The 24,865-nt window shown below is 33.4% G+C and overlaps 3 protein-coding genes and 1 long non-coding RNA gene across 7 annotated transcripts; 3 read left to right on the top strand and 1 right to left on the bottom strand.

Moving 5' to 3' along the window:
* The first annotated feature begins 2,619 nt into the window (after nucleotides 1–2,619).
* LOC102627659 (uncharacterized) lies at nucleotides 2,620–6,541 on the top strand. Its single transcript, XR_008053447.1, has 4 exons — nucleotides 2,620–2,912; nucleotides 4,707–4,818; nucleotides 5,325–5,492; nucleotides 5,726–6,541. It is a non-coding gene; the product is annotated as an uncharacterized LOC102627659 (long non-coding RNA).
* A 147-nt stretch (nucleotides 6,542–6,688) lies between these two features.
* Nucleotides 6,689–8,191, bottom strand: LOC102627364 (organelle RRM domain-containing protein 2, mitochondrial-like). Of its 2 annotated transcripts, XM_052438292.1 has the most exons (4): nucleotides 7,944–8,191; nucleotides 7,131–7,158; nucleotides 6,902–7,008; nucleotides 6,689–6,824 (listed from the first exon to the last, which is right to left on the bottom strand). In XM_052438292.1, exons 1-4 carry the CDS (start codon nucleotides 8,031–8,033, stop codon nucleotides 6,717–6,719), a joined length of 333 nt encoding a protein of 110 aa, XP_052294252.1. In that variant the 5' UTR covers nucleotides 8,034–8,191; the 3' UTR covers nucleotides 6,689–6,716. The 2 variants fall into 2 exon arrangements, with proteins under 2 accessions (XP_052294252.1, XP_052294251.1); XM_052438291.1 differs by having other exon boundaries at nucleotides 6,689–7,008; nucleotides 7,944–8,188.
* Nucleotides 8,192–12,801: 4,610 nt separating this feature from the next.
* LOC102628241 (uncharacterized) lies at nucleotides 12,802–15,917 on the top strand. Its single transcript, XM_006477784.4, has 3 exons — nucleotides 12,802–13,570; nucleotides 15,038–15,155; nucleotides 15,327–15,917. Exons 1-3 carry the CDS (start codon nucleotides 12,918–12,920, stop codon nucleotides 15,543–15,545), a joined length of 990 nt encoding a protein of 329 aa, XP_006477847.2. The 5' UTR covers nucleotides 12,802–12,917; the 3' UTR covers nucleotides 15,546–15,917.
* A 215-nt stretch (nucleotides 15,918–16,132) lies between these two features.
* LOC102628535 (gamma-glutamyl hydrolase 2-like) lies at nucleotides 16,133–23,259 on the top strand. 3 transcript variants are annotated; one of them, XM_006477785.4, is made up of 10 exons: nucleotides 16,177–17,020; nucleotides 17,130–17,216; nucleotides 18,813–18,902; nucleotides 19,453–19,547; nucleotides 20,353–20,413; nucleotides 21,136–21,225; nucleotides 21,351–21,413; nucleotides 22,357–22,445; nucleotides 22,869–22,961; nucleotides 23,066–23,259. In XM_006477785.4, the coding sequence occupies exons 1-10, from the start codon at nucleotides 16,607–16,609 to the stop codon at nucleotides 23,097–23,099; spliced, it is 1,116 nt and encodes a 371-aa protein (XP_006477848.2). In that variant the 5' UTR covers nucleotides 16,177–16,606; the 3' UTR covers nucleotides 23,100–23,259. The 3 variants fall into 3 exon arrangements, with proteins under 3 accessions (XP_006477849.2, XP_006477850.2, XP_006477848.2); XM_006477786.4 differs by lacking the exons at nucleotides 22,357–22,445; nucleotides 22,869–22,961; nucleotides 23,066–23,259 and adding an exon at nucleotides 21,998–22,147 and having other exon boundaries at nucleotides 16,133–17,020; XM_006477787.4 differs by lacking the exons at nucleotides 22,357–22,445; nucleotides 22,869–22,961; nucleotides 23,066–23,259 and adding an exon at nucleotides 21,967–22,147 and having other exon boundaries at nucleotides 16,158–17,020.
* The last annotated feature ends 1,606 nt before the right edge of the window (nucleotides 23,260–24,865 follow it).

The raw sequence follows: 24,865 nt of genomic DNA, 5'->3' as shown, positions 1-24,865 counted from the left end.
CTTAAAGAATTTTCTTTTGCATGCATGGAATAGCAACTCAATAAAAGTATTTGATGCAAATTGTCCAAGAACAACGTAGTAATTTCATTGCTACTATTCGGTTGTATATATACAGTTAATGATCTTTTTAACCATTCTCAGAATACCCTTAGGAATTCCTTTAGATGGCGGCCAAAACTATCAGATTTGGGGCTCTGCTTCTACACATCATAACTGGCAAAAGGTCTCTCTTTTACACGGTCTGAATGAAGATTAACTTACGCCCTCTGGAGTATGCGTAAGTTCTCTATTAAACTTCAGGGTTGAGATTTCAGGTCCAGATGAAAGTTAAATGCAGTCGACGAGACTTCACTTGAAGTAAACAGGGTCAAACTTAAAATAAAAAAAATTATAGTCCAGAGTAAGAGTAATGGGTAGCTCAACTTATCGAGGATAACTAGAACTTGGAATAACCATCAGATTTGCAACTCTTTACTTGTTATATGCTAGTGGGGATTTTAGGTAGCAATTACTGCCTTGGGAGTTGCAGGAACCGATTCGTGTCCTCCTTTATTTCTGAGGGTAACCCAGCTCCATACAAGAACAACAAGAGAAGGTTCATTTAAGAAATTTCACTACCCACAATTTTTTTTTGCTTTTTTCTCTTCCTCACAACAAATACACCTAACGGACCAAACCGTGCGCAAAATAATTCTGTTCTGTTCATGCCATGAACCCAAAAAGTCAAAAACTATTCGAACTCATTTTGTTTAATCAGCATAACTAAATTGTGGGTATAAATGAACAAACATTTGAAGCCTATAACTTATAATAAACGCAAACCCAAAAATGACATTTAAATCCTGCAAGTGCTTTTCATCATCCCCAACAAAAAGAAACAAGAATAATTATATACCAATAATTTTTCCACAAAAAATACTGATTTGAGTTGAAACACTATACAAACTGGGTCTTATACACTTGCAGAAAGCTACACGGTAGACAAAATCTAGCAGCTACATAATGGTATCACTTTCAGCTGGTCATGAATGTTGTGCATTGATCAGCAGTGCTCGATAGACCATGTCTATGAATTGATTGTCCTATTACATATAAAAGCTGGTCAGATATACAAGGAAAAAATTAATAATTGAAAATGATGGCAGTGGCTGCTTTAGTATAAATAACCTCATTTTTGTTTAAACCATCTTAAAGATCTGAACCAATAAACAGTTTATTGCAAGTTGCTTCTTCAATTCCTTGCTTGCTTCTTAATTCCTGACGGGGTTCCGATTTCCAACTTCTGACCGTGCCAACTTGTCAATACGAGTTCTTCTGAAATGCTTCCTATTATCAATTCTTTTACCTCTCTGGAAACATCTTTATACATTGATATTCTTAGCATCGAATTTATTATCATATTTCCTTGGCTTCTGTTGTTGATACCAATACAATTGAATTAATTTAATAGAGTTATTATTATCACATTGCATTCATGAAATCAGTAAGTAATACCTTTGTTGGTTCCTGACGTTATGAATCCTTCTGATGGTGCTTGCTTCTCAAGAACTTGTAAATTGAGCATTCTTTCAAGTGATGCAGGGAGGGTTGCAAGGATTAAAAGCTGATGGAGATGCAAATCAGCTGCCAACAATTGCTATAGTAGCATCATATGATACATTTGGGGCTGCTCCTGTATGTAATTTATTACATACCACTTATCTATTCAAAATTTTATGTATTAGATTCACTGATCCATGTGACTCTGTGATAATTACATGTAGGCATTATCTGTCGGAAGTGATAGCAATGGTAGCGGTGTTGTGGCTCTTCTTGAGGTAGCTGGGTTATTCTCTCTTCCCTATTCAAATCCTAAAACCAGAGGAAGGTACAATATACTTTTTGGACTGACGTCAGGTGGACCTTATAAGTTATAACTGCAATGGAACACATAAGGTACTTAACTCTTCTTCTTTGACTTATTTTAATTAGTTATATCTCAGGTTCTTACTTCTTTCTATAACTTCTTTTTATTAGGGTTATACGATTCCATTTTATCTTTTCTTCACTTCTCTGTATGACTTTGTATCCTTCCTTTCCAGTGGCTTCGAAGTTTTGATCAGCGTTTGCGTGAGAGCATTGACTATGCTATCTGCTTAAATAGTGTTGGTTCATGGAATAACGAACTATGGATTCATGTATCTAAGCCTCCAGAAAATGCCTACATAAAGCAAATATTTGAGGTAAGCTAATACACATCTCAAGAATCTATTTAACTTATTCGCTGCCATATAGTTTAATGGATTGGTTGTGTAGGGTTTCACAAATGTAGCTGATGAGCATATAATACATACATATTTTACCATTAATTAAATAATTGTTAGTTATATTTATTTGTTATTTTTAATTAATTGAATTATTTTATTGAATAGGGAATTAATTGGAGATTATGGATAAAAATGGCACAAAGGAGTTCAATTTGTGGGCATTAAAGATTAATTAACTTGGAAGCAATTATGCTTATATGCATGTTAATTCAAGCCAAGAAAACCGAACTCAACAAATGCGTTCACCATCCACGTGCAAACAAAGAAGAAGGTTAAAGCTAAAGTGGGCAGCACATAAAAACAAAGCTCTTAATTAAGCCTTTGAATGGAAAGTCAAAGTAGAATAAAGGAAGGAAATCAATAGCTTTTGGCTTTTATTGTTTTCAATTACGTGGCAAGCTTAGGGCTTTAGCTTGTAAAAGTTGGTTTAGTTATTAGAATCACAATAGGATTCGGTGGCCAAGCAATATAAAAGGGAGTTTTGCTTTTGAATTAGAGGAGCCGCCAGAAGGGAGTGCAGACGCAAGGCAGAAGAGAGAGCAATCGGCAGTAGCAATATTTCGGCTTCCATGGCTGATTTTATTTCTTGTGTTGCTCTCAATTCAAGTATGTCTAGCTAATTTTCTTACATTGAGGTTAAGGATGAAACCCTATTCAATAAAATAATTATCTTTTTATTTAATTAATTCCCTATATATGTTCTTTGATGATTATAGTTTTTATTTCACATGATTAATTGGATGTTAATAAAATCTTTTCATCAATTCTGTCATGCATTATTGATTGTTAGGATTAATATTCGATTAATTCTATGCTTGGATCTATAAAGTTTATACATGATTATCTTTGATTTTATGTCTTTCATTAAATTTTTTACATGGAGTGCTTAGGAAACTTTGACTCTTTGTTATTCAATATGTTTACATGAGATTCTTAGATGTCATATTATTAAGCAGAAAAAGAACCTACATTAGATTTAATTACTTGGGCTTAATTGTTATATCCATGAGATGACATAGATTGATTTCGAGTTGTCACTCTAAAATTGGGGATTAATTAATAATTAGATAATTACTAGTTGAATAGTGGTGGATTCCGAAACCTTGGTAATTTTTATCTCATTGAATTCTCATTTGCTTTAATTGTTTTCTTAGTTTAATTAGTTTAATTTCTCTTAAAACTCAATTTGGTCAACTAGGTTAGAATTAATATTAATTTTAGATTTAAATTAGACTTTTCAATTTATAACAATCCTTGTGGGATCGACCTCGTTACCACTACTCTATTTCTAGATTCGTGCGCTTGCGAGTGCATTAAAATTTTCACAACAGTAGCTGAGGAGTTGGGCTTCAAAGTTGGCCTAAAGCACAAGAAAAAAAATATCTCGAATCCTCGAGTAAGTAGATGTATATGAATGATTGAACTTAATCTTATGATTTTGTTTTATCTTTTTACTGAGCAGACTAAAACCATTAAGGGTCATCACAAGAAGTCAAGAAATAGCTAGTGGATATGACTGGGTTAGATGTTTGGTAGGTGATGATAGCCATGAGTGATGCTGACAGGCTTTGTGTAAGCTAGGTGGCATGTTCTAATATGTGTGTGTGTGTGTGTGAAACAAAGATACACACACACATGTATGTATATGAAACAAAGAAAGGAAACAAAGACACTAGTATTAATAAGAACAATAATAACAAAACGTGAAGTCAACAGAGAAAGAACCCCCAATGGTGGCATGTTCTAATGTTATTGCACTAAATTCCTAGATAAATAATAAGAACCAAAAATAGATATGCCTCTGATTTTTGTTGGGTAGATTCTCTGTTGGAATAATAGGTGCATCTAGAATTTTGTGGTCATTTGGTGAGAGTTTACAGTTACATTAGTTTTTGTTATTTCTTTGGCCTTGAAAGCATAAGCTCCAAATCTTCTGGACTCTAATTTAATGGAAAACTCTGGACGACCTCAAGTTCTTATATGTTTAGTTTGATAACTAATATGATTTCATCTTCCCAACTGGATAATTCGATTACGATTTTACATGGCTATGTTATCTGGGAATGTTACAAATGTAAATGAGGATAATACCTTTTGGCCATTCAGTGGCTGATGGAAGTGGTGACAACTTGAGAAAGTGTTACTTTAGAATTAGCATTAAAATAATTAGAATATGCCATAAATTTCTTAATTCATCTATAAATGTCTCTGTGTTCATGTTTCATACTCCATGTATGAATTCTTTTCACTAATCTGCAATCAAGTATTTATTGGGCCGAACGTTTTGTTGGACAATTTATCTAACTGATAATTGAAGAAATCTGATATGTCTATCTTGCTTTGGTTGTGTTTTCATATTTGTCTATTTAGTTCAGATGATAAAGCTGCTTTCTGCTGTAGGCAGCTTGGGAGCATGAACAATTTTCAAGACTGAGAGTTACTGCCGCTACCCTTTCTGAGCTCTCTCTGCTCCTGAGCTTTTGGAAAGCATTGGAGGCTTGCTGGATAGCAGGTTACGTTTCAAATTTAATCCTATATATCTTATTCCTAGAGTTTCTACTGGATTTAGATTGTATTTGCTGAACTATTGATCCCGTGCGGGCATTTTGTTGATGAAACATCAATTATCAGAAGTGTCAAGTTAGTTGCCGAATCTCCTGCTGTGAGTTTAATATATTGAGAGATACATCTTGGTTATAATGTTTCATCTGATTGTATATGCATATTTTTATAGATTTACTCTACCAGTGTGCATCTTATAGTTTTATTTTAAGAGACTGACTCTACTAGTGTATATATCATAGTTTAGATACCAGGAAGCTTGCTGGGAACTCCCAATGTAAAAACTGAGTGATCATTGACCCCACTGCATAATAAAATACTTGTAGAGTTGTTGCTGGATCAATAAGTTAATTCTTCCAACTATCTTGCATGCACTTGAAAGTTGATTATTATTTAAGTTGCGTAAAAGTTCATTGTTTAACGTTTTCTGATGGTTCCTTTTCCTTTCTTGTCCAGAGACATATTTATGGTTACCAAGGAAAGAATATTCAAATTTTTGCAGACAACAGTAGCTTGGCTGTCAACCCCTCTTACATACGGTCTTGGTTGGATCTGTTGTCACAAACTTCTCGAGTGGCGCCATTTATCTCAAAGAATGACCCATTTATCATGGCACTGAAAAAGGTTTTCTTTCTTTCACATTTTCACGGTTATGCATGTATGGCTTATTTTGATGATCACGTGGAAAGTGTTGGAAATTGTTGAATTGTCATAAATATATCTTCTTCTTTACTGCTTTTCACTTTTCAGCTTTTCCCTATTTACATTTGACTTCAATGAACGTGGTGACACTTGAGCAAATGGATTAGAATAGAAAACTCCAAAAGTTCCAAGTAGCTAACAATGTTCTCCAACAGGGTCTTGATGATCTAATCAGTTTGTTTCGAAGACCCCCATCCCGTAAGGTAGAAACAGCTTGATGCGGAAGCACGATGCTGCACCAGTCCTGTGTAACTTTTTCAGAGAAGATTTCTCTCGTAACCCAGGTGGAAGTCTCCCAGGAGAAGTTGGCAAATGACAACTACGAATGTGTTATGGTTTAGTTTAGTGACACGAAGGATAGTTTCCAGCAATTGATCCTAGGAAAGATGTCCATAGCTTGTTGTGCCAAAAACAGAAAATCTAAGATGCGAAAAAATTTTGTTGAGATTCATTTTTCTTCCTCATATTACAGCTGGCCTTTTTTTTTTTGGGGGGGGGGGGGGGGGGGGAGAGAATAATGCTTATATGATTTCTGAACTTCGTGATTATAGCGGATGGAGGCAGTAAGCCAAGAAAAAATGTCTGAATTATGGAAACATGAATTAATTTTTGCTTGTCGCAGTAGATGATTTATGAGCGGAATTTCTAACAACAAAAGATGCTTGTTCATTGGCTTGTATGTAGTCTCGTAATGCATTTTATATATATATAAAATTTTTCTGTATATATATAGAGAGAGAGAGAAATTTTGGAATACTTTTTTTTTCCAGCTTATGAGCACTTCAAATCGACTTAGGTCATGTTTACACAAGGGCGCACATGATATCAATCTAATGGCAATTATATCATCTAAAATCCAAAACCAAGGGTCTTCCATTTTCCCGTTCTCTACTCTGTTCATATTATCATAAATTGACGATTGGAAGGCAGCCGCAGATCCAGCGCAAGCTCCCAGATCTTTGCTCCTTCCTCATTGCAGTTAGTCAAAAGATAAACAGAGATATCCCATGTCAACAAGAAGGTAATCATAAAAGAACAACAGAATTGTAAAACATATTTTGTTATAGATGAAATGATATGAGCATCCATGTATCCAGCATTTAGGACACCGCTATATATTCATATAAAACGTAAAACGATTTAATATCAATTTTCTTCAGGAGACTGAGCAGGTTGTCTCGCAAGTGACGCATCAGTATTGTAACGTCTGCTGGGTCTTACATTATCCACAAAAATAACTCGTCCATCCAGTAACTGCAAGCACATACTGTGAGATGCTTAAACTCAACAATATAAGCATGGTAGATTAGAGAAAAATGATGCAACTTTACCTTCCCATTCATGTCTACCAAGGCTTTTTGGGCTTCCTCTTCTGTACTGGAAGTCACATACCCGTAACCTTTTGATCTATTCTTACCTATATCCATAATTATTGTAGCTGCAAAAAGAAAAGAATTGGATATTAGAAAATATTGAAGAGGGAACAGGGGTTGAGACTTAAAACGTAAATAGACCAAACCCTCAGTGACTTGGCCAAATTGTGAAAAAGCATCAGCTAACATCTCTTTAGTGGTTGAGAAAGATACGCCTGCAAAAAATGCCAGTTAATTTTATCAAAATTAGATGGTAAGATTGCAAATTCTGCAGCCAAAGGTAGTACGCAACTGAATGAAGGAAATCAAATATGAACATGTTTTCAATCTCAAAATATTAAGAGTAGCATAAGTAACTTGTGAAACAGTTATAAGTTCAAGGGAATTAGATGATGGCATGGTTGAATTTATAAATATTTGATATTTTGGACCGAACAGGGCAAACAGATGGATCCAGATAATTAAGAAAAACAGCAATTCCATGCAACCAAATTAGTGTGGACAATGCAATTGCCTTCCCTATGAGAGTAGAGGGCCTAAATACAAGCAAAAACCTACTGATGCATCTCCAGAAGCTCACATTCACTAGCTGCATGATTAAATCACTGGATGGTCTCACTATGCAGTGAAGACTGAAATAATTAACGACCTGATAAGGCTGCAAGGTGAAGAAACTATTCACCAGAAAAGTTCAAAATCAAATCAAAGTGGTTTTGATTTCGGAAAAAATGAAACAATATAACTTGAGCAACACTATAAAATTATTCAAAGAAATCTCAAGGTCAGTATCCAATTATATCGCTCCGTCGGTTCCACCACAACCTAAAATATCAGATCCCCCCATTTGGATTCGACTGATCAATTTGAGCATATAAAATCGGGTTTTAAACTTCCCTAATCAAAATTTATATTCCACAGAATCGGTTCCTTTAACATGATGCATGACAAAATATTTTGTTGGCAAAATGACATAATAGAAACACTCGCAGAGAGAGAATACCTTTGACGAAAAGCTTAGAAGTGAATCCTCTGTAAAATACGAGTTGAACTGCTGAATTTTTCGAGTTTGAATGAGAGACTGAGCCGCCATTTTTGTAGGGGCGAGTAAAGAAATAAGTAACAAAGTAAGAGGGGAGCAGAAGCAGCCCAGTTTAGTTATATGCCATGTATTTGATCAAAATTGAATGGTTTAATTCTGTTGTTTCCAATAATTTATGCTGTATCTTTTTTAATAATAAAGAAAACTTGCATACCAACAAAGTGTTGGCTCTACTGGTAATGGAGTCCCCTTAAGTGGTTTGATTGAGTTTGCTCCCCAGTTCAAGTCGCAGGAAAGTCGCCTTTGTTGGGAGAACCCGTGTCTCTCGGTTTGAGCGGGGACTTCTAGTCTGAGTTGTGGTACGGGTTTAAAGGTGCCTCCCACAGTTGGAGCCCTCCCCAGGGTACCTCGTGGTCAAAACCAAAAAAAAAAAAATAACGAAAACTTGCATTAAAATTAAAATTAGGGTAATACCTGATTTTATAAATAGATTGCAATGTAATTTTGAAAAATAAAACAATAATTTACGAAATGTTTATAACATAATTTTAATTTTTTTTCAAAAAGGAAAAACAATAAAAGTAAAAAATAGAGAATGAGGGCTACAAACTTTGTATCTTAAACGGCTGTTAGATTATTTGTAAATGAAAGCAACGGTAAGCTATTGGTGGCTTATGGAAACAAGTAATCATAAGGACTAACGAGTTTTTTTTCTTTTTTTTGTGTGGTTACATTAATATATTATAATTAGAATTATATTAATATTTACAATCAAAATTTCATTTGATTATCTTTGATAATTCTAAACTAATATAGCCCAAATTCCTATTCTCATATAATATCAAAGAGAGATATATATTTTTCTCCTCTATTAATGAAGAGACATTTTATCTCACTACAAATAACTTTTTAAGGATTCTCAAATTAATTGTTTCACCCAAAATTTCTATTTACGATAAAATTGTGTTGGACCCATAAAATATTCAATATTTTATAAGGTTTTTCTTACTTTTTCTTTTAGATTTTTTAGAAATTAAATAATAAAAAAAGTTTGAAGAGAAGAATACAATTATTAAAACTGAAAGAGTTAGAATACAATTATTAAAACTTAAAGAGTGAGAAAATTATTAGAAATTGTAAGATTTATAAATAAAAATAGTGTTTATTTAGAAAAATGGTACTTTTGGCATTAAATGGAATATAATTGAAAAAGGGGTTTCAAAAAGATTTTGGAGGGGTGCAAATATCCCGACTCTTATTAATAATGATGTTAAGGATCTTAATATTTGAATCCTAATATTATGTATCATTCATTTATTAAATAATAGATTTCATAGTTTGTAAAATTACTTAATCACTTCGTAAATGTTATATTTGTTGGGACCATATTGGGACTTAAATGTTAGAATATCTAGTATTGCATAAAAAAAATAAAAACTTAACAATTTATCTTCACACAACTAATTATTTTTACATCACATCTAACTTTAATTATTTTGAAAGTTTCAGTATTATTAAATTGCCCTAGCTGGTTATCAAAAGATGAAAGCATGTTAAAATAAGAAATTGCTAAGAAACATGTGTTTAAACAGAGGTTAAGGCTATGAACAATTAAGAAGAAACAACTTACAATCAAAGGTTAAGATTATGAACAATTTAAGGAAGGTATTGAGTAGAGAAAGGGATGGAATGGTTGTCTGCAATTCTGAATTGCGGGTGACAAGAATGCTTGTGCTGTGAAAAGAAATCTGATGGTTTGTAAATGGGGTGAATTTTTTGCTCGCTCCAACTGACTTACAAATGCCCAATATATTACTTTGCACAGTAGTGTTTGGGATCCTAAAGATCAACTCTTAATTTGGTGCGATAGAATAATATTTTTTCTAGTCATGAAATTCAATATATAATAGATTAATAACACACATCAATTAGAACTTAACTGTTAGAATTCATAACATTAGTCTACTCTTGAGGGTAGTTCTCTTAACATATTATGTTAGATTGCCTTCATTCAAAATATGTTAGACTGCTTGTTGAAAGCTATATCCCCTTTTTCATTATATCGGTAACTTTGAATTGATCCAATAGCTCTTGAAAAGCACATAGAACAATAATCATTATAAATTATAATCAAAGACTAAGCAGGTCTTCTTTGCATTTGATTACTGGCATTTCAATTAAGTTTGTCGTTTACTTCAATTTTTCTTGCTTTCAATTTTCACTGTTTTTTTTAATAAAATAATTTATTTAACTAGTCATAGAAATAAGAGAGAAAAGGGGCCATTTCTTGATTCAAAGTCAATTATAATTATAAAACTTGAGCGGACATTGCATGCCTAACTTCCACGCACCCTAAAACGGTTTGATTTATTTTCTCGCGTTCGTGAATTTCCATGAAAGAGAGTGCCTTTCCTCTCTTTCCAGACAGTGACTGCAATTATGGAAAAATTATGTTAACATGACAAATACATAACGTTATTACAAGAATAAGTTTTTGGACCCGAGACTTGAGGGAGGTTCTATCTAATTCTAAAGGTTGTAACCAAATTATAGTCCCCAATTTTTTTGAAGTTAAATAAAATAAAATTTAAGTATAAATAATACTTTGGACATTCTTGTTATTTGTTCTTCTAAGATAAATAGCAACCTAATTATTTATTTATTTGTTTGTCTGTTTTTTTTTTAAATAACAGTTTGTTAGCATAAATATTTACTTGTGAAATCGAGGAGGAGAAAATGTTAGAAAAAATAAAAAGAAAAAAAAACTAAGGGAGATAGAATCAGATTTTCCTTTTTGAGCAAAGAACATACGTAAAAAGACATTAAATCTATTAAGTCTAATTGTCTATAACGGTAAATTGCATAACGAATAATTTAGCAGCGTAAAATAAATTTTATTAGATTATGAGTGTTCTGATTATTTTCTGGAGTACGAATTTTCCCATCGTAAAACAAACGCCGGAAAATATAACCTTTGCGGTGGTCTTTTACTATGTTGTTGTGAAAAGGTTAATAGTTGAGTAATATTAGTAATTTAATGCACCTATATCGTATATTATTAAAAGCAACGTGTTCTTTGTTTTAGGTAATTTTTTCGTTATCCATGATTTTTAATTGAAATACTTGGCTTACAGTTATTTTGTAAAGCTATTGAGGTTTTTTTTTTTGACACAGTAAAGCTGTTGAGGTTGAGATGGTCATATTCTCGTCTCATTATTGAGGTTGAGATTTTGAGTAACTTCTAGTGTATTGTAGAAGTAATTTTTTTTTTTATAATCTTTTTTGTTATGCTACATGGCTGTGGAGCAAACCTCAACAAACATTAGGCTAGCCTCTAGGACTGCAAAAATTATATGCTGATGGATGCAATATTTTAAAAACGTTGGCATGATGAACTTGAGCAAAGACATTAGGTACGTTATCATGATGAAGTGAGCAAAGACAATAGGTAATGTAACCCCGAAAAAAAAGGGGGGGGGGGGGGGCTGGATGGATAATGTCTTTTAAAAGGAGAGTTGCAATGACTTTGACTATTCAAAATACCTATAGAGTTGACTTTTTGGCATATAGATCTCACACTGGCTTCGGCTCAACACACCCACAACCTGCTCCCTTTCACTCGAGTCTCAAGAGTTGTTGAGTCAAAAAAAAAAAAAAAAGGAAGAAGAAAGAATCATTTGCTCATGGCTCTAGCAAGCAGCAATTTCATGCCAACAAACAGGCTATCTTTGCCCATATCCACTGCCAAATCCCACTCACAAAGAGCTGTGAAAATAATGTAAAGTTGATTTTGTTCAATTCTGATTTTCATTTGATTGTTAATGAAATTATCTTTACAAGATTATAGTTATATATATATATATATATATATATATATTAAATCAGAAAATGCTGTAAACCCCCAAGACCATCAGGCAGCAAGGGAAGGTATCCACAAATCAATAATGTGCTCACAGTTGCAGATAAGAAGAAAATGACATTGATGCCAACGGAGAGCAATGCTGCTGCTGTTAATGGCTTGAAGCCGAAGGTCGAAGAAGATAACAAAAACATTGATGCTGATGCTCATAATTCCACAGCACAGACGACTCAAACTAATGATTAATTATATTTGCTTGTTTAAGAATGGTGTCTGCGACCGTCCAAAATCTCGGATCGATTTGTTGTTGTAGTCCGTGAGATATGTTTATTTGTCTATTGTCTATACATACATATACATATGTATAGCACTAAGTGATATGATGTTCATTTTATTCACCCAAACGCTTTATATTTGGTTCATTTTTTATTCCAGTATATTTAATAGGGTTGGGTTCACTTTACTTAAATTTCTCATATAATGGTTACTTCAATTTTTCATCTTCTATTTTATTTTATTTAATAGTGTATTACAAAGTTTTCTTTTGATTATTTAAAAGTAAATTTAGTCTATTCTAGACCAGATATCCAAATAGTTTATTACAAAATTAATTTAGGAAGTTTATGTAGATTTTTACCCAGTTGATTGGCTAGTAAGGAGTTATGTTTTTCTTTTATCTTTATTAATAATTTCACTCAAAATAATTTGAAATTGATATGGGGTTTTATGAGAGAATATTAGTAGTTAAATATCAGGAGAAAATTATGGTGCAATGGTGTACCGTGTCAACGTTGCACCCAGCCGTTGGATCTCAATGAATTCATCCATTCAAATAGATCGAATGGCTGGATGCAACGGTGGCACGGTATTACCGTTGCATCGTAGCCGGACCCATCTAAATATCAATACCAAAAACAAAAAAAAGGTCCAAAGCATGTTCAATAGGGCTAGCCCCAGCCTACTTCCCTGAGCTGTGACCCAGCCCACGTTCATTTCCTCCCAAATTTCATTTCAATTATTTTTAGTTTTTGTCTAAAACCTCGCCTAAATCCTAAAACCCTCACGGTTCTGTGCCGATGTCTGTCTTCTTCAGAATCAGAGCCAAGAACCCTCCTCACATTCCCCACAAATCTCACTCAATTCTTTCAATCATCGCCAGAACCCTAGCTTCATCCTCTTCACAAACAACCCATAACAAAAACAAGAACAAGAAACCCCTTTCGGTTCTTTTCGAAGAGGTAATAGGATCACGCGAAAAAGCTGAAAGCGATAACGAAAGCAACAGCAACGATGAGTTGAAGAAAGGGCTGAAAGAATTGGAGCTGGAGGTTAGAAATTTGAAAGCAAATGCAAAAGTTCAAAAAGATTCAAATATAAATGAAAATGTGAGACTGAATGTGGAGAGACAGGAAACTAAGAATGCGAAGAAAGAGGAAACTAAGAATGTGAAGAGATTGGGGTTGTACTCGTTGTTTGTTAATGAGAGGCGATTGAAAGAAGAGAAGAAGGGGATGAGAGAAAAAAATGAGGCAAGTGTTCTCAAGGAGCTTTCACCGGAAATGGAGATGTTTGTGAGTCATTTATATAAAGAAGGGTACTTCAAGAAAGCGAACTTTTTATCTGATAGTTTGAAGATGTTGGATTTTAGTCGGTTTAATGATAGTTATGCCAGAGATTTTGTTAAGTTTGCGGCGCAACAGTTTGCCAAGGACCATCAAGAACTTGCAAAGTAAGATGATTCTTTTGTTGGCTTATTGTTTTTTTTTCTGTTTGTTTATGTATTGATTGTTATGAAAGAAATTTTGGTGCTTTAGTTGTAAGCTGTTATGACTGGAAGTGATTTTTGTACTAGCATTAGCTAAACTTTCTCATAAACCAAACGTTAACTAAAGCTTCAAATTGCAATTCAAGTGCTTTTCGACCTAAAAAGTTAATTTTTCCTTGGTTTTCTTATCAAGCATTTTTTAGGGGGAAATGAGAAAAAAAGAAAGCATTCTTGTCTATTTCCTTCAAATATTACGATATGAATATAAGAATGCTTTTGCAAGTGCCAAAAATACTGTTAAATGTGCTTTGAATGTGTTTGATTGTTATTTGTGGTCTATTTAGAGTTTTGAGGAATTGACAAAAAGAAGGAAAGACTGTGAGATTTTAACTCTATGGTACTGGTTTATGAAAAGGAAGAACTATTGAAAGCTAATTAGTTATGGAAAGGAAGAACTATTAGTCTCAGTTGAGAAAGGGCTTTTGCTTTATAGTTTATGGTACTGCATGTGGTGAAATTGTAATTGGTGTCTATTCAATGATCGTATTTTGACTTTTGATAGTTATGCCTGTATTAGGTAATGATTTATGAAGTTATGTTAATTTAAATTTGCAATGGAGATTAACATTGAGCTGAATGTTTTGAGTTTGGAAATCATTATGGGCTCATGAGGGCAAACTAATTATGCTCTGGATATAAATTGTAATAGGTCATTGGTATATTTAGAATATTACTTGTTTACTGGTTTCCTTTTGGTGAAAATGCTTAGATACATTGGGGGAACTGCTCTCCATATAAATGAGATGGACTAACAATGTTAAGAATGATAAAATGAACTGCTCTCCATATTTAGAATAATAGGTTTGTTTAGGTTTTCACTTCTTTTCAGAAATTAGAAACAAAGAATAGAAGAACAAAGCATTGTGTGTGCTGAAATGCCCTCTTGAAGCAGTTAGAACTATGATATCAATCTGTACTGGGATTTTAAGAGCAATGGCTAACCTAAGATTTATTAGCCATAGGTGTGAGGGTATCAGTCTCTGCATTGAATATGATAAGGTATTAGACTTAAAGCATTTATGGACCTGTGGGGTTAAAATAAAGTAATAGGAAACTGTTGGTTCATATTAAAAATGATATGTAGTATGCAGCATGTATTTATCTCAGAAACAGAATGATTAATGATGCAATGCTCATTTACAAACTTTATTCAGCTGCAAATATCGGCACAATTCCATGTGATAATAAAATAGATTGTACAAGTATTGACTAATCCAATGTCATGGTAAAATTTGACAGATGTTTGACTTGTTATATTAGTCTTTTTTGTTCAACTCAGAATGCCTGTTCTAATTCTACTTACTTCTTTGCCAGGAACAATGTGTGAGTGCTATTGTGCTCTAAATAACAACCTGTATTTTGGATTTGCAGATGGTTGTCTGGCAGTGACTTGAAAAAGGTGGCGCTCTTTGGTTGTCCTTCTCTTTCAAGGAAGAATGTTTTTTCTGCTAAACAATTGCGCCATTATTTTGAAATTGAAGAAGACACTGTAAGCTAATATGTCCCTGAATCTTCTATGTTCCAGTCATTAACTACATCTGCATGTTCAGTACATTTTTATTATGAAATCCCCTTTGCTTTTGCTTCCATGGTTATTAACTGCCTGCTTATCTCAGTAGAACTTTGTCATTGAACTTCCTCCTTTTTGCAATAATTTCAGGTATGTTGCAAATGTGTGCTAAAAGACTCTTGCAACTTTGCAAATGAAAGCTGGAATCGTCAGACCAAGGATTTGAAATTGGATGCTGTTATGAGGGTTATCTCTTTGTATGCTTTGGAGTCTGTGCCTCCTCAGCTGGCAGTGTCAGATGAAGTAAAGGCTTCTGTCCATCGAGTGTTGAAGGAGATTATCAATCTAAGTCGAACTACTACAACATAGTCCAGGTATTTGTTGAGAAATTTCGCACTGGAATTACTTTGCTTTTGTAGTAGTTCTTCCCAGTGAACTATTGACGGCATATCACAAGGGACAAAGATTTCAGAGATGCAGATCATTAATACAAGCATGCAAAAATCGGTGAGAAGGAAATTTGACATAAAGACTGACGACTGATGGTACAATTATCTATTCCAATTTCTGCTTGTGTTGATGTCAGAAAGTGGAATTCAACTGATTTCTGATGGGGGGCTGTGTTCCTTTATCAACTTATTGATAGTTCTAGGCACAGTAATTAACTTGCTTATTATTTTGTTGCCCGATATTTTTCTTTTCCAAAGATGTCGAGACGAGTAATATTATTTTTCTTTTTTTGTTTGAATGGATGATCAATAATTTTACTAGAAACACAAATGCACAAAACCATTCTGCTCTGCAATGGAAGTGAAGGCAGTGATGTTCTTCTGGAAAAAACAAAACAAAGAAATGGAATTTTTTTTTTTGGGTTTCCTTCAACATCAGACACCTGCCGGCTACCAAGACCACCTTTAGATTAAATCTTTTATGGCCCACATCTTTGCTCAATTTATAATCGAAGAGACCAGGAATTCCTAGAATAGAATCGAACCCATGCACTCACTTTTGGTGGGGGCACCCCACCGACAGATATGGAAAGCTTCTGTTGTGTTAAAATTCAGTTGAAGTTTTTTTTTTTCATAAAACTGAGGCTATTTGAAAGTCACTTCAATAAATTTCTCTGGTCATTTAACAGTCTTCTCTAAATTCTAACGTACTACCAGGCTAACAGCCTTGCATTTAGGGAGAGATTTGTCACTTCTCGAAACTTCATGCAACATCTGTATTAATCTGAAAGCATTGGGAGAAAAATAAACATAATTTTGTCAATCATTTTTATAGGTGAAAGTAGTAATTATCATCCTCTTTTTCCTTCATTTGAATCATTTCCTTCACGTGACGTGAGTTTAAAAACTCAGCCAAGCAGCTTAAATTCTGTCCCGTTCCTCCGCTCACAAGCTCCCATCCCTTCGATCATTATCCCTAAAATGCCCCCCACTTTATTCCCTAATTCCGATTCTCCCCCCGCCACGGCCTCCCAAATCCACCCCGTTTCCTCCCCTTCTTCCTCTCCTTCCGACACGTGGAACTACATCTGGATTTCGATATTTCTCTATCTGTTCAAACGACTTTCTAAATCCGAACCCCAGTCAACGATTCTTTTACCGAGTCAGCAGCGAAAGAATGACTCGGTGCCTCGCTCCCCTGCCGCAACCGATCGTAGATTAAACAACCGGCCAGTGATCGGAATCCTAAGTCATCCAGGCGACGGCGCGTCTGGAAGATTGAATAACTCGAAGAACGCGTCGTACATTGCGGCGTCCTACGTGAAGTTCGTTGAATCGGCCGGTGCTCGTGTTATTCCTCTTATTTATAACGAGCCTGAAGAGATTCTTTTTGAGGTGATAAATAAATAAATAAAATTAAGTTAATAAAAATATGAAATTAATTTTTGTTTAGCTATTTTGTTCTTTGTCGTGAAAACTGAGATCGTTGCGTTGCTTGTTGCAGAAGCTGAAATTGGTAAATGGTGTACTGTTGACTGGCGGATGGGCTAAGAAGGGTTTGTACTTCCAGATTGTTGAAAAGATTTTCAAGGTAATTATTCCTCCATTTTCATATGTATTAATGTATGTATACATACAAGAGTTAAAAATCGCTTTTGTGTGGAAGCAGCACGAAGCGATTTATGAAAGGAAAAAGCAGTCATTGGTGCATGGGATAACAGGTGATGTAGTACAAAAGGACTATTACACCTGGCCCTATCATTTTAGTGGCAGCCCATAACAAATATGGGTACCTAATTCCGTGGCCCGCATTGATGGAACTATCTTTATGCTTATTGCTTTCTTTTCATTTTAATCATAAGTTTATTTGTATCCTTGGCAGTATAAAAAAAATTAAAAAAAATATAATCATAATTTTAATTTCGTAGTTAATTATTATCAATTTTTATTATTTTATTTTGCTAAATATTTAATCATTAACTTTTTAACTTAAATTTAATATCCATCAATTTAATAATAAATTTAAGTTACTATTTTTTAATTTTATTTGAATAATCTTAATTAATAAATAACATAAATGATTAGTAATATGAGAGTACATATACTGTCTAATTTATTATTTTAAATATAATGTTTTAAATATTTAACAAATAATTTGAATTAATATGCATTGCATTTAGATTTAATTATTTGACCTTGTAATTTTGTTTAATTTATTTATCTTATTCATTTTGTACCACCACTGGGTCTGAACCATGATACATCAAACACAAAACATAATATTATAATCTATAATTGATTGAGTCCAATTCTCTATCTAATCTAATCTAATATGGCAAGCAAAATGTATATTTGCCAATGACCTTGTTTCTTCACGGAGTGTCACTGAGTATTTTACCTGAAACTTTTTTTTTTTTGGGAAAATAATTGCTTAAATGCTTCTCGAAATATTACTTTTATTATCTCTCTCTTCTAATTGCTTTCTGACTTTTGTTATTTTTAGTTTACTTTATATTCTGTTTCTGCCAAAAAAGTACTTTGAGTGCTTAAATCCAAAAATGCTATACTTTCAGGTAAAATTGCATTATCTACATAATAGTTGAAAGTGTTTTATCAAAAAGGAATTGTTAAATAATTTTTGAAAAAGCACTTAAAGTGTTTGGTCTTTTATATCCAAAAAGTAGTTTTTAAAAATTTTGTTAAGTGCTTTGCGAAAAGCACATCAAGTGTTCTTATTTTGAATAAATCTCTATTCATGTCCCCATGACACTACAAAAGTAACACAAGCCACTCTTGATGATATTGGGAGGCTCTCAAGTGAATTATGATTTCCCTAGCTCTTTATGGCCAACACTTAAGTGTATGTTGTATACACTTAGTTTTTGTATTCTTAGTGGACAGCACTTGTCCACTATCAGTCTAAATCTTCTTCATTAATACATTTTTGAGTTTCTTACCCAAAATAAAAGTGTACATTCTATGAGTTCTTAGTACATACGTAATATTCTGTGTGGTTATTATAAATCTTGCTTATGTGATAGTTGTCTTTGATTGTTTATCGCTTAAGCTTGCTTTTTTACATTTCTCAATCGCATTAAGCAAGTAAATGGAATATTGCTACCTATTGAATTTCATACTGTAAGATATCTTCACTAATTTTATGCCTATTCTTTTCTGTTTCTTGCAGAAAATTTTAGAGAAGAACGATGCAGGAGAATATTTCCCTCTATATGCCATTTGCTTAGGCTTTGAACTTATATCAATGATTATCAGCAAGGTAATTTCTCTCTCTTTTTTATTTTGTGTATGGTTAATGTAATCTTCTGATTTGTATACGTGCAATCCACCCTTTTGAAATACACTCATCTTAGGTTTTAATCACCTATTTTTTACCTGGTTAGTCAACTTCTATGTCTTGATTAATGTCCTGGTATTCAATTTCAATATGGTTTCTAAGGTTTAATAAAGGATGTATCATAATAACGCACTTCTCTAAATTTTCTGATAGCTTGACTGAATGCTTTTAATTTATATCCTGCACATGAGAATGTTCCAATATTACTGCTTACTGAGAAATTTGTGATGATACTCCTTTTGGCATATTACTAGTAGCTTGACACTTAAGGTGGCTTTTGATGAAAGAGGAATTTTGCATTGTTGAATTTGATGCAGATTTTGCGTCTCTTGTTTTGATGATTCATCCCTGTCTATTTTGAAAAACTTCATTGTTGAATTTGAGTGAAATCTTATTTCTATCATTAGGATCCTTGGAATATTTCAATGAAGTGTGATTTTAAGAATGCACCGGTTTTTTACCTTGATAATAGGACAGAAACATTCTTGAAAGATTTAATGGTGCAGATCAGGCATCTACTCTTAAATTCATCAAAAACTCTAAAATTGAAGGAACCGTGTTTCAAAGGTACATAATATTTCACTTCTTTCTAATTTTTTAATGAAATTACAATTAATGATTATAGCATCCCATCACATGCAATGGTCCTCTTTGAAGACTTCCTATCCTAACAACTTTGCTCACTTGCTGTCAGGCTGTCCTGTGCTGGCGAGCAATTTCCATGAACAAAATTTGTGGATTGAGTTATTGCTTTCCAGCATTTGTAACAAGACATGAACTGAAAGAAACGTAACTCATCTTTTTAAGAAAAGATTTATGCAAACATCTAGAAAGAAAGAAGATGAAAAGAAATAGAGACAATTGGAAGAAGAAGAGCAGGAAAGAACAATCATACAATTCAATAGAACCTGTGATGCCATTTCTTGAAAAGTAATAAACTGTAGAATAACGAAGGGATTGGTATTTGGTAGCAAGATTGTTTCTCATGGCTATATCATAAAGTTTAAGTTTCACATCACATGAGATAGAATCTTCATTTTAGCATTTCTGATGCCTTGTATATTGTTATTATTATTATTTTCCAAAAGGCAGTCTCTTTAGGAAACTTGTCTTATGGCTAGTCAAAGCACATCCTTGATGTTTAAACAGTTATAAATTTGTAGATAGTTTTTTCGTGCCATAGTGAAAACGTAATAAAATAATTCAACACCTTTTATATTTTCGCACAGATTAATTGTCATATGTTCAGCTTCAAAAAGAATAAAAAAATGACATATGTTCATTTGTTATTGGTGTGTCTTATATGACATCATCAGAATAACTAGTTATTAATTGCTCAAGTCACACTTTCTTAACCTGATGCTTTTTGCAGATTTGCGCCGGAGTTGCTTAAAAAGTTGAGTACGGATTGCCTTGTTATGCAGAAGCACATTGTAAGAAACCTGTTTTCATTATTGCTTATTTTGCTTTGCTTCCGTATCCAGATTCAATTACTTGAAAATGACTTAAGCTTTATATTCTAAAACCAGCATATTTTTATTGTTAGATTCAGTGTCCTGTTTGCATGATCCCACATCTTCCGCAGTCACTTGGTTGGATAATTTGTCCCATGTGATTTCTTCAGGCTGAAACATTCTGGTGGCTTGTGCTGCAAGTGCTCATGCATAGAAAACTACAATTTTTAAAAATAAAGTATAGATTTTTTTTTTCTTGATTTGAATTTTAAATCGAAGTACATGAAGCAAGGAAGGATTGTTGAAGTCTAAAATCCATTATATTCTTTACAACTAAAGTTGATCTCTCTTTTGCCCCCAGGTTTTACATATTACAGTAAAGTGGGCTAACAATATGCTGTCCTTTGAAGAACAACTATCAAAGAGACTGTTTAATAAAAATAATTGTGTTACTCATGAATTCTTTGTTTGATGAAAGAGTCAAGTGTAAGATGCAGGTTTATATGGTAATTTTGCTTTGTTGTGATCCTCTTTGTTTCATGGTCATGGAGGAATTCCATTCTAATTGGCTTTTGCTTCAATTTATCCTTTTAGAACATTGGACTTAGAATTTGGGAAATGATGGATTGTAAAAGTAGGGAGTACGGATGCATCTGTAAATAGGTAGTTGATCTAAAATTTATGGTGTACCGTTGCAACAGTATGGCATTTCACCTGAAAGGATGCAGGAGAATCTGGATCTATCTAAATTTTTTAGGATCTTGACAACAAGTGAGGATATATATAATAAGGTACATTGCATAGATATTCCTTTTATATTTAAATTAATATACTGTCAGAATTTGCAAGAATGCTTTAAATTATATTATATTCTTATGCAATGTTACTCTTAACATCTGTTATTAATAATTATCAGGTCTATGTCTCTACAGTGCAAGCTTATAACTATCCATTTACTGGCTTCCAATGGCATCCGGAGGTATTAACTTGAAAGCGAATTGCATCGTGCTCGGCTGTGCTTGCAAAATTATTTATTATTTTGGTTAACAGATGCATGGAAGTGTTTCAGAATCATTCAACCCTTCTGAATATATACTGTTTTAATGTGGAGATTAATTTCACTTCAAATTTATACAATGCATCCATGCTGTATGGTTTGTAGCTTGATGGATGGCATTTTAGTATAAGTTCTAACATCTGGAAGTTCACATTCAAATGATTTGTTTGGTAAACAGAAGTCAATTATGTTAAATAAACAAATTTCAGAGGCATGAATTGTAAAAAGTTTCCTTTCAAATTAATGTTCCTGTACTTTCTTTGCTATAAGATTCCTTGTATACAAGTTACTTCACATGCAAATGAAAATCATCAAGCAGGAACTTTTTGTGATTTTAATTGCAATATCAAGATTGATGAAACAGTATTTGGGAATGGAGAAGCCTTGTATTTTCAATTAGTAGCTGAAATATTGTTGTAGTACTCAGTCACCTTGTCTTGATTTTCCTTTAACATATTCAATTGTTAAACTGAAGTCTAAATGAGGTGCTCATGCTGTGCCCCAAGTTAATCAATCCTTTTGCGGTGAAACTTTTGAGCAATGCTGGGGAGCTGAGATCTAGATGTTCAAGATCTTGCAGTGAAGCTATCTGGCAGTGCCTATTTGTCTCTCATGGCTTGGGTTGAATTCAGGCCAAGCTTGAACATCTGTATCATGTACATCTCAAGTCAAATTTCTTTCTATTCAGTATTCATTACATGTTTGTTACTGCATTGCTAATTAGCTCTGTTTTCTGTTTGCATCTGTGTGTAAATTCATTTTTGCGTTCATTCTGTTTCTCCCTCTCAGGTGTTTTGTTCATAAATTTTGCAGTAATGTGACTGTTTCTGTTTTAGAGATTAAAAGGTTGCCAACTGTTCTACAGAAAAATGCTTTTGAATGGGGATTCAGTGGAGTTCCACACTCGGAGGATGCCATTCTGGTGACTCAACATGTTGCAAACTTTTTTGTCAGGTTAGTTCTCGATAACTGTAAGAAAAGCATTTGTGGTTTACATAGAAAATTCCACCGCTGCACATTGCAATGGGCAATGTCCTCTATAGCTTATGCATTGTCTCAACAAGGCTTATTACTTTTCCTGAAATGCCCCTCTTCTTTTTAACATATATGATGGAAAAGCAGAAATCAATAAATTGTAATACTCTGTTAATAACTCTCATTGGCACTCATGCACAAAGATGATTGAATTTGCAAACAGATAATTATTTGAAATTACATATTAATAGTCGTTCTTATCAATTCAATGACCAAAACTTACTTAGGAACACCATTGGAGGATGATTTATTGGAGAAATTTAATTAGGGCTTTGCTTTTTATTGTACCTAAACAAGTGTAAGGAGCTGAGGCTAACATTGACTCTGTGTCTTTGTTTGCAGTGAGGCTAGGAAGTCATTGAACAGGCCACCTGCTCGGAAAGTGCTTGACAACCTCATTTACAATTACAGTCCCATCTATTGTGGGAAGGATGGGTAACCAATATTTTCTGTCATTCGACTTTGATGCTAGTTCAATATTAATATTTGCACATAAATTTCTGAACTTGATTGCTGTATATCAATTCGCTTCACCGCAGGAGGGGATACGATGAGGTTTACATCTTTACCTAACTTCGACCTTGAATTCTCTGTAAAAGTACCAATTGTAACGAACTTCAAAGCTTGGAAAATGTGTTATTGTTAGAAGTGTATACACTGCTCTCACTGTTATGGACTTTGTTACAAATATTTACCATTCTTGTAGAAATATATTTGACATTAATATTTATGATGATGGTGCTTTCAAGTCACAATAAAATCTGGAGTAACCTTATCCCTGGGGAAAGGTAGCTGGATCGAAGTATTAAATATATTTCTGCTCTCACTGCAAAATTATTATGAAAATTTTGCGAAGACATCGACAGCAGGGGGGGGCCAGAAAATGGATAAAATTTTGCAACAAATTAAATTCATGAAGCTAAATTTGTGGTTATCGGTAAGCCAAGGTCGTCTCCTTTGTTTCCATCTTATGATTAGAAATAAGGTGTGCCATAAGCTCTTGTATTTTTTGTTACAAGGTCGCCATTATATATATATGGAAGAAGACTGGTGAGTCTGATGTATAAGAGTGCTGTTTTTTTTTCCGAGCATTTATTTCATTAGTAAGTCTATGAAGATCAATTTGCGCTTATTCTTATTCTACATATTTCCTATGGTACTGTTATGCTGCTGCATGGGTAGCTTAGCTATGACGACTGCAAAAAACATGCAAAAAACGTAACGGTTGAATCAGTTCTTCTTGAGTTCAGAGTCCACATCATTGATTCTCCGGGTGACTTGGCAATAATTGATCCATTTTGTACTTGGTAAGCGACTGGGTTGTGATGAGTGCTTAATTTCACATCAGTTTTGCAATTATTTGATATTTTTCATGAACTTCTTGAATTTTTGTTTGTCTTTTTTTTTTATGTTTTTTAGGAGTTTTTATCTAAAGAAACAAAAAGGAATAGAAAAGTTATAAATTAGTGTGGAGAATAGTCAGATTGCGACTTCATGGATTTTGATTGCTTCTTGGACGAATCTTTAGAATTTATTCACTTTATTGGGCTATATTTGACATGTACTATGGTTGAGAATTAGATTTGACCATAAAGATTGATTCTTGAAGGACTGGTCGGATTTGTTAATTAGGCCTACAATAGAAACTGGCTTTGGAGTTATTTTGCCACATATACTTATTTCCTTAAGTCATAATCCTATTATTATAAGGAAAAGGAGATTAAGAAAGAGTTTCACTAATCCTAGAAGGATTTGATAGCAATTCTGTATGAAGGCAAGAAGTAAAATGCCTAAGATGAGAAAAAAACGTGAAGAATCAGTTCGAAAGGAAATAAGAATGCAAGGAAGAGAGGAGTGGGCAAATTGGAGAGAAGACTTGGCTACCATAGCTATAATTCAATTAATAAGTCTTTCTTTCTCTTGTCTTTTGTTTAGTTTTTTTTTTATTGGATTTGATATTCAATAATTCAAGCATGTGTGAGTAGTTTTTTTTTTTTTTTAATTAGTCAGGGTTGATTTCAAAACCCTAAACATATATTTTTATTAACAAAGTTTCAAAATCAGAATTTCTCCATCTTTCTCTAGAAAGTTTTATATTTCACTAATTAATGTTCAAGGATTGCTATCTTACTTGTTTACTAGATGAAGTTGATGGTGATTTGATTGCTGGTTTAGGGTTTTTGATCTGTAATTGTCAAAGAGCTAAACCTAATCGGTAGAATGTGATCAAGATTATGAATTATTTTTGTTTGATTGCATGTGGAATATAATTTAAGATAAATAAACTGAACTTGTGTGTTTGTTTCTTGCTTTAGCCTATATCTTCTTCTTTTTTATTC

The sequence above is a fragment of the Citrus sinensis genome, chromosome 3 (genome assembly GCF_022201045.2).
Source record: "Citrus sinensis cultivar Valencia sweet orange chromosome 3, DVS_A1.0, whole genome shotgun sequence".
Classification (NCBI taxonomy): Eukaryota; Viridiplantae; Streptophyta; class Magnoliopsida; order Sapindales; family Rutaceae; genus Citrus; species Citrus sinensis.
This window is presented reverse-complemented; position numbering and strand designations above follow the sequence as displayed.

What these genes read in the sequence shown, in the direction of transcription:
- LOC102627364 (XM_052438291.1), bottom strand. Translation starts at nt 8,033, where the DNA reads ATGGCGGCTCAGTCTCTCATTCAAACTCGAAAAATTCAGCAGTTCAAC. An exon ending in TTCTAAGCTTTTCGTCAAAG is followed by an intron (nt 7,159 to 7,943) that starts GTATTCTCTCTC and finishes CATTTTTTGCAG; the next exon opens with GCGTATCTTTCTCAACCACT. An exon ending in TTCTCAACCACTAAAGAGAT is followed by an intron (nt 7,009 to 7,130) that starts GTTAGCTGATGC and finishes TTCTTTTTGCAG; the next exon opens with CTACAATAATTATGGATATA.
- LOC102628241 (XM_006477784.4), top strand. Translation starts at nt 12,918, where the DNA reads ATGTCTGTCTTCTTCAGAATCAGAGCCAAGAACCCTCCTCACATTCCC. An exon ending in GACCATCAAGAACTTGCAAA is followed by an intron (nt 13,571 to 15,037) that starts GTAAGATGATTC and finishes TTGGATTTGCAG; the next exon opens with ATGGTTGTCTGGCAGTGACT. An exon ending in TTGAAATTGAAGAAGACACT is followed by an intron (nt 15,156 to 15,326) that starts GTAAGCTAATAT and finishes CAATAATTTCAG; the next exon opens with GTATGTTGCAAATGTGTGCT.
- LOC102628535 (XM_006477785.4), top strand. Translation starts at nt 16,607, where the DNA reads ATGCCCCCCACTTTATTCCCTAATTCCGATTCTCCCCCCGCCACGGCC. An exon ending in TTGTTGAAAAGATTTTCAAG is followed by an intron (nt 17,217 to 18,812) that starts GTAATTATTCCT and finishes TGTTTCTTGCAG; the next exon opens with AAAATTTTAGAGAAGAACGA. An exon ending in GAAGGAACCGTGTTTCAAAG is followed by an intron (nt 19,548 to 20,352) that starts GTACATAATATT and finishes TGCTTTTTGCAG; the next exon opens with ATTTGCGCCGGAGTTGCTTA.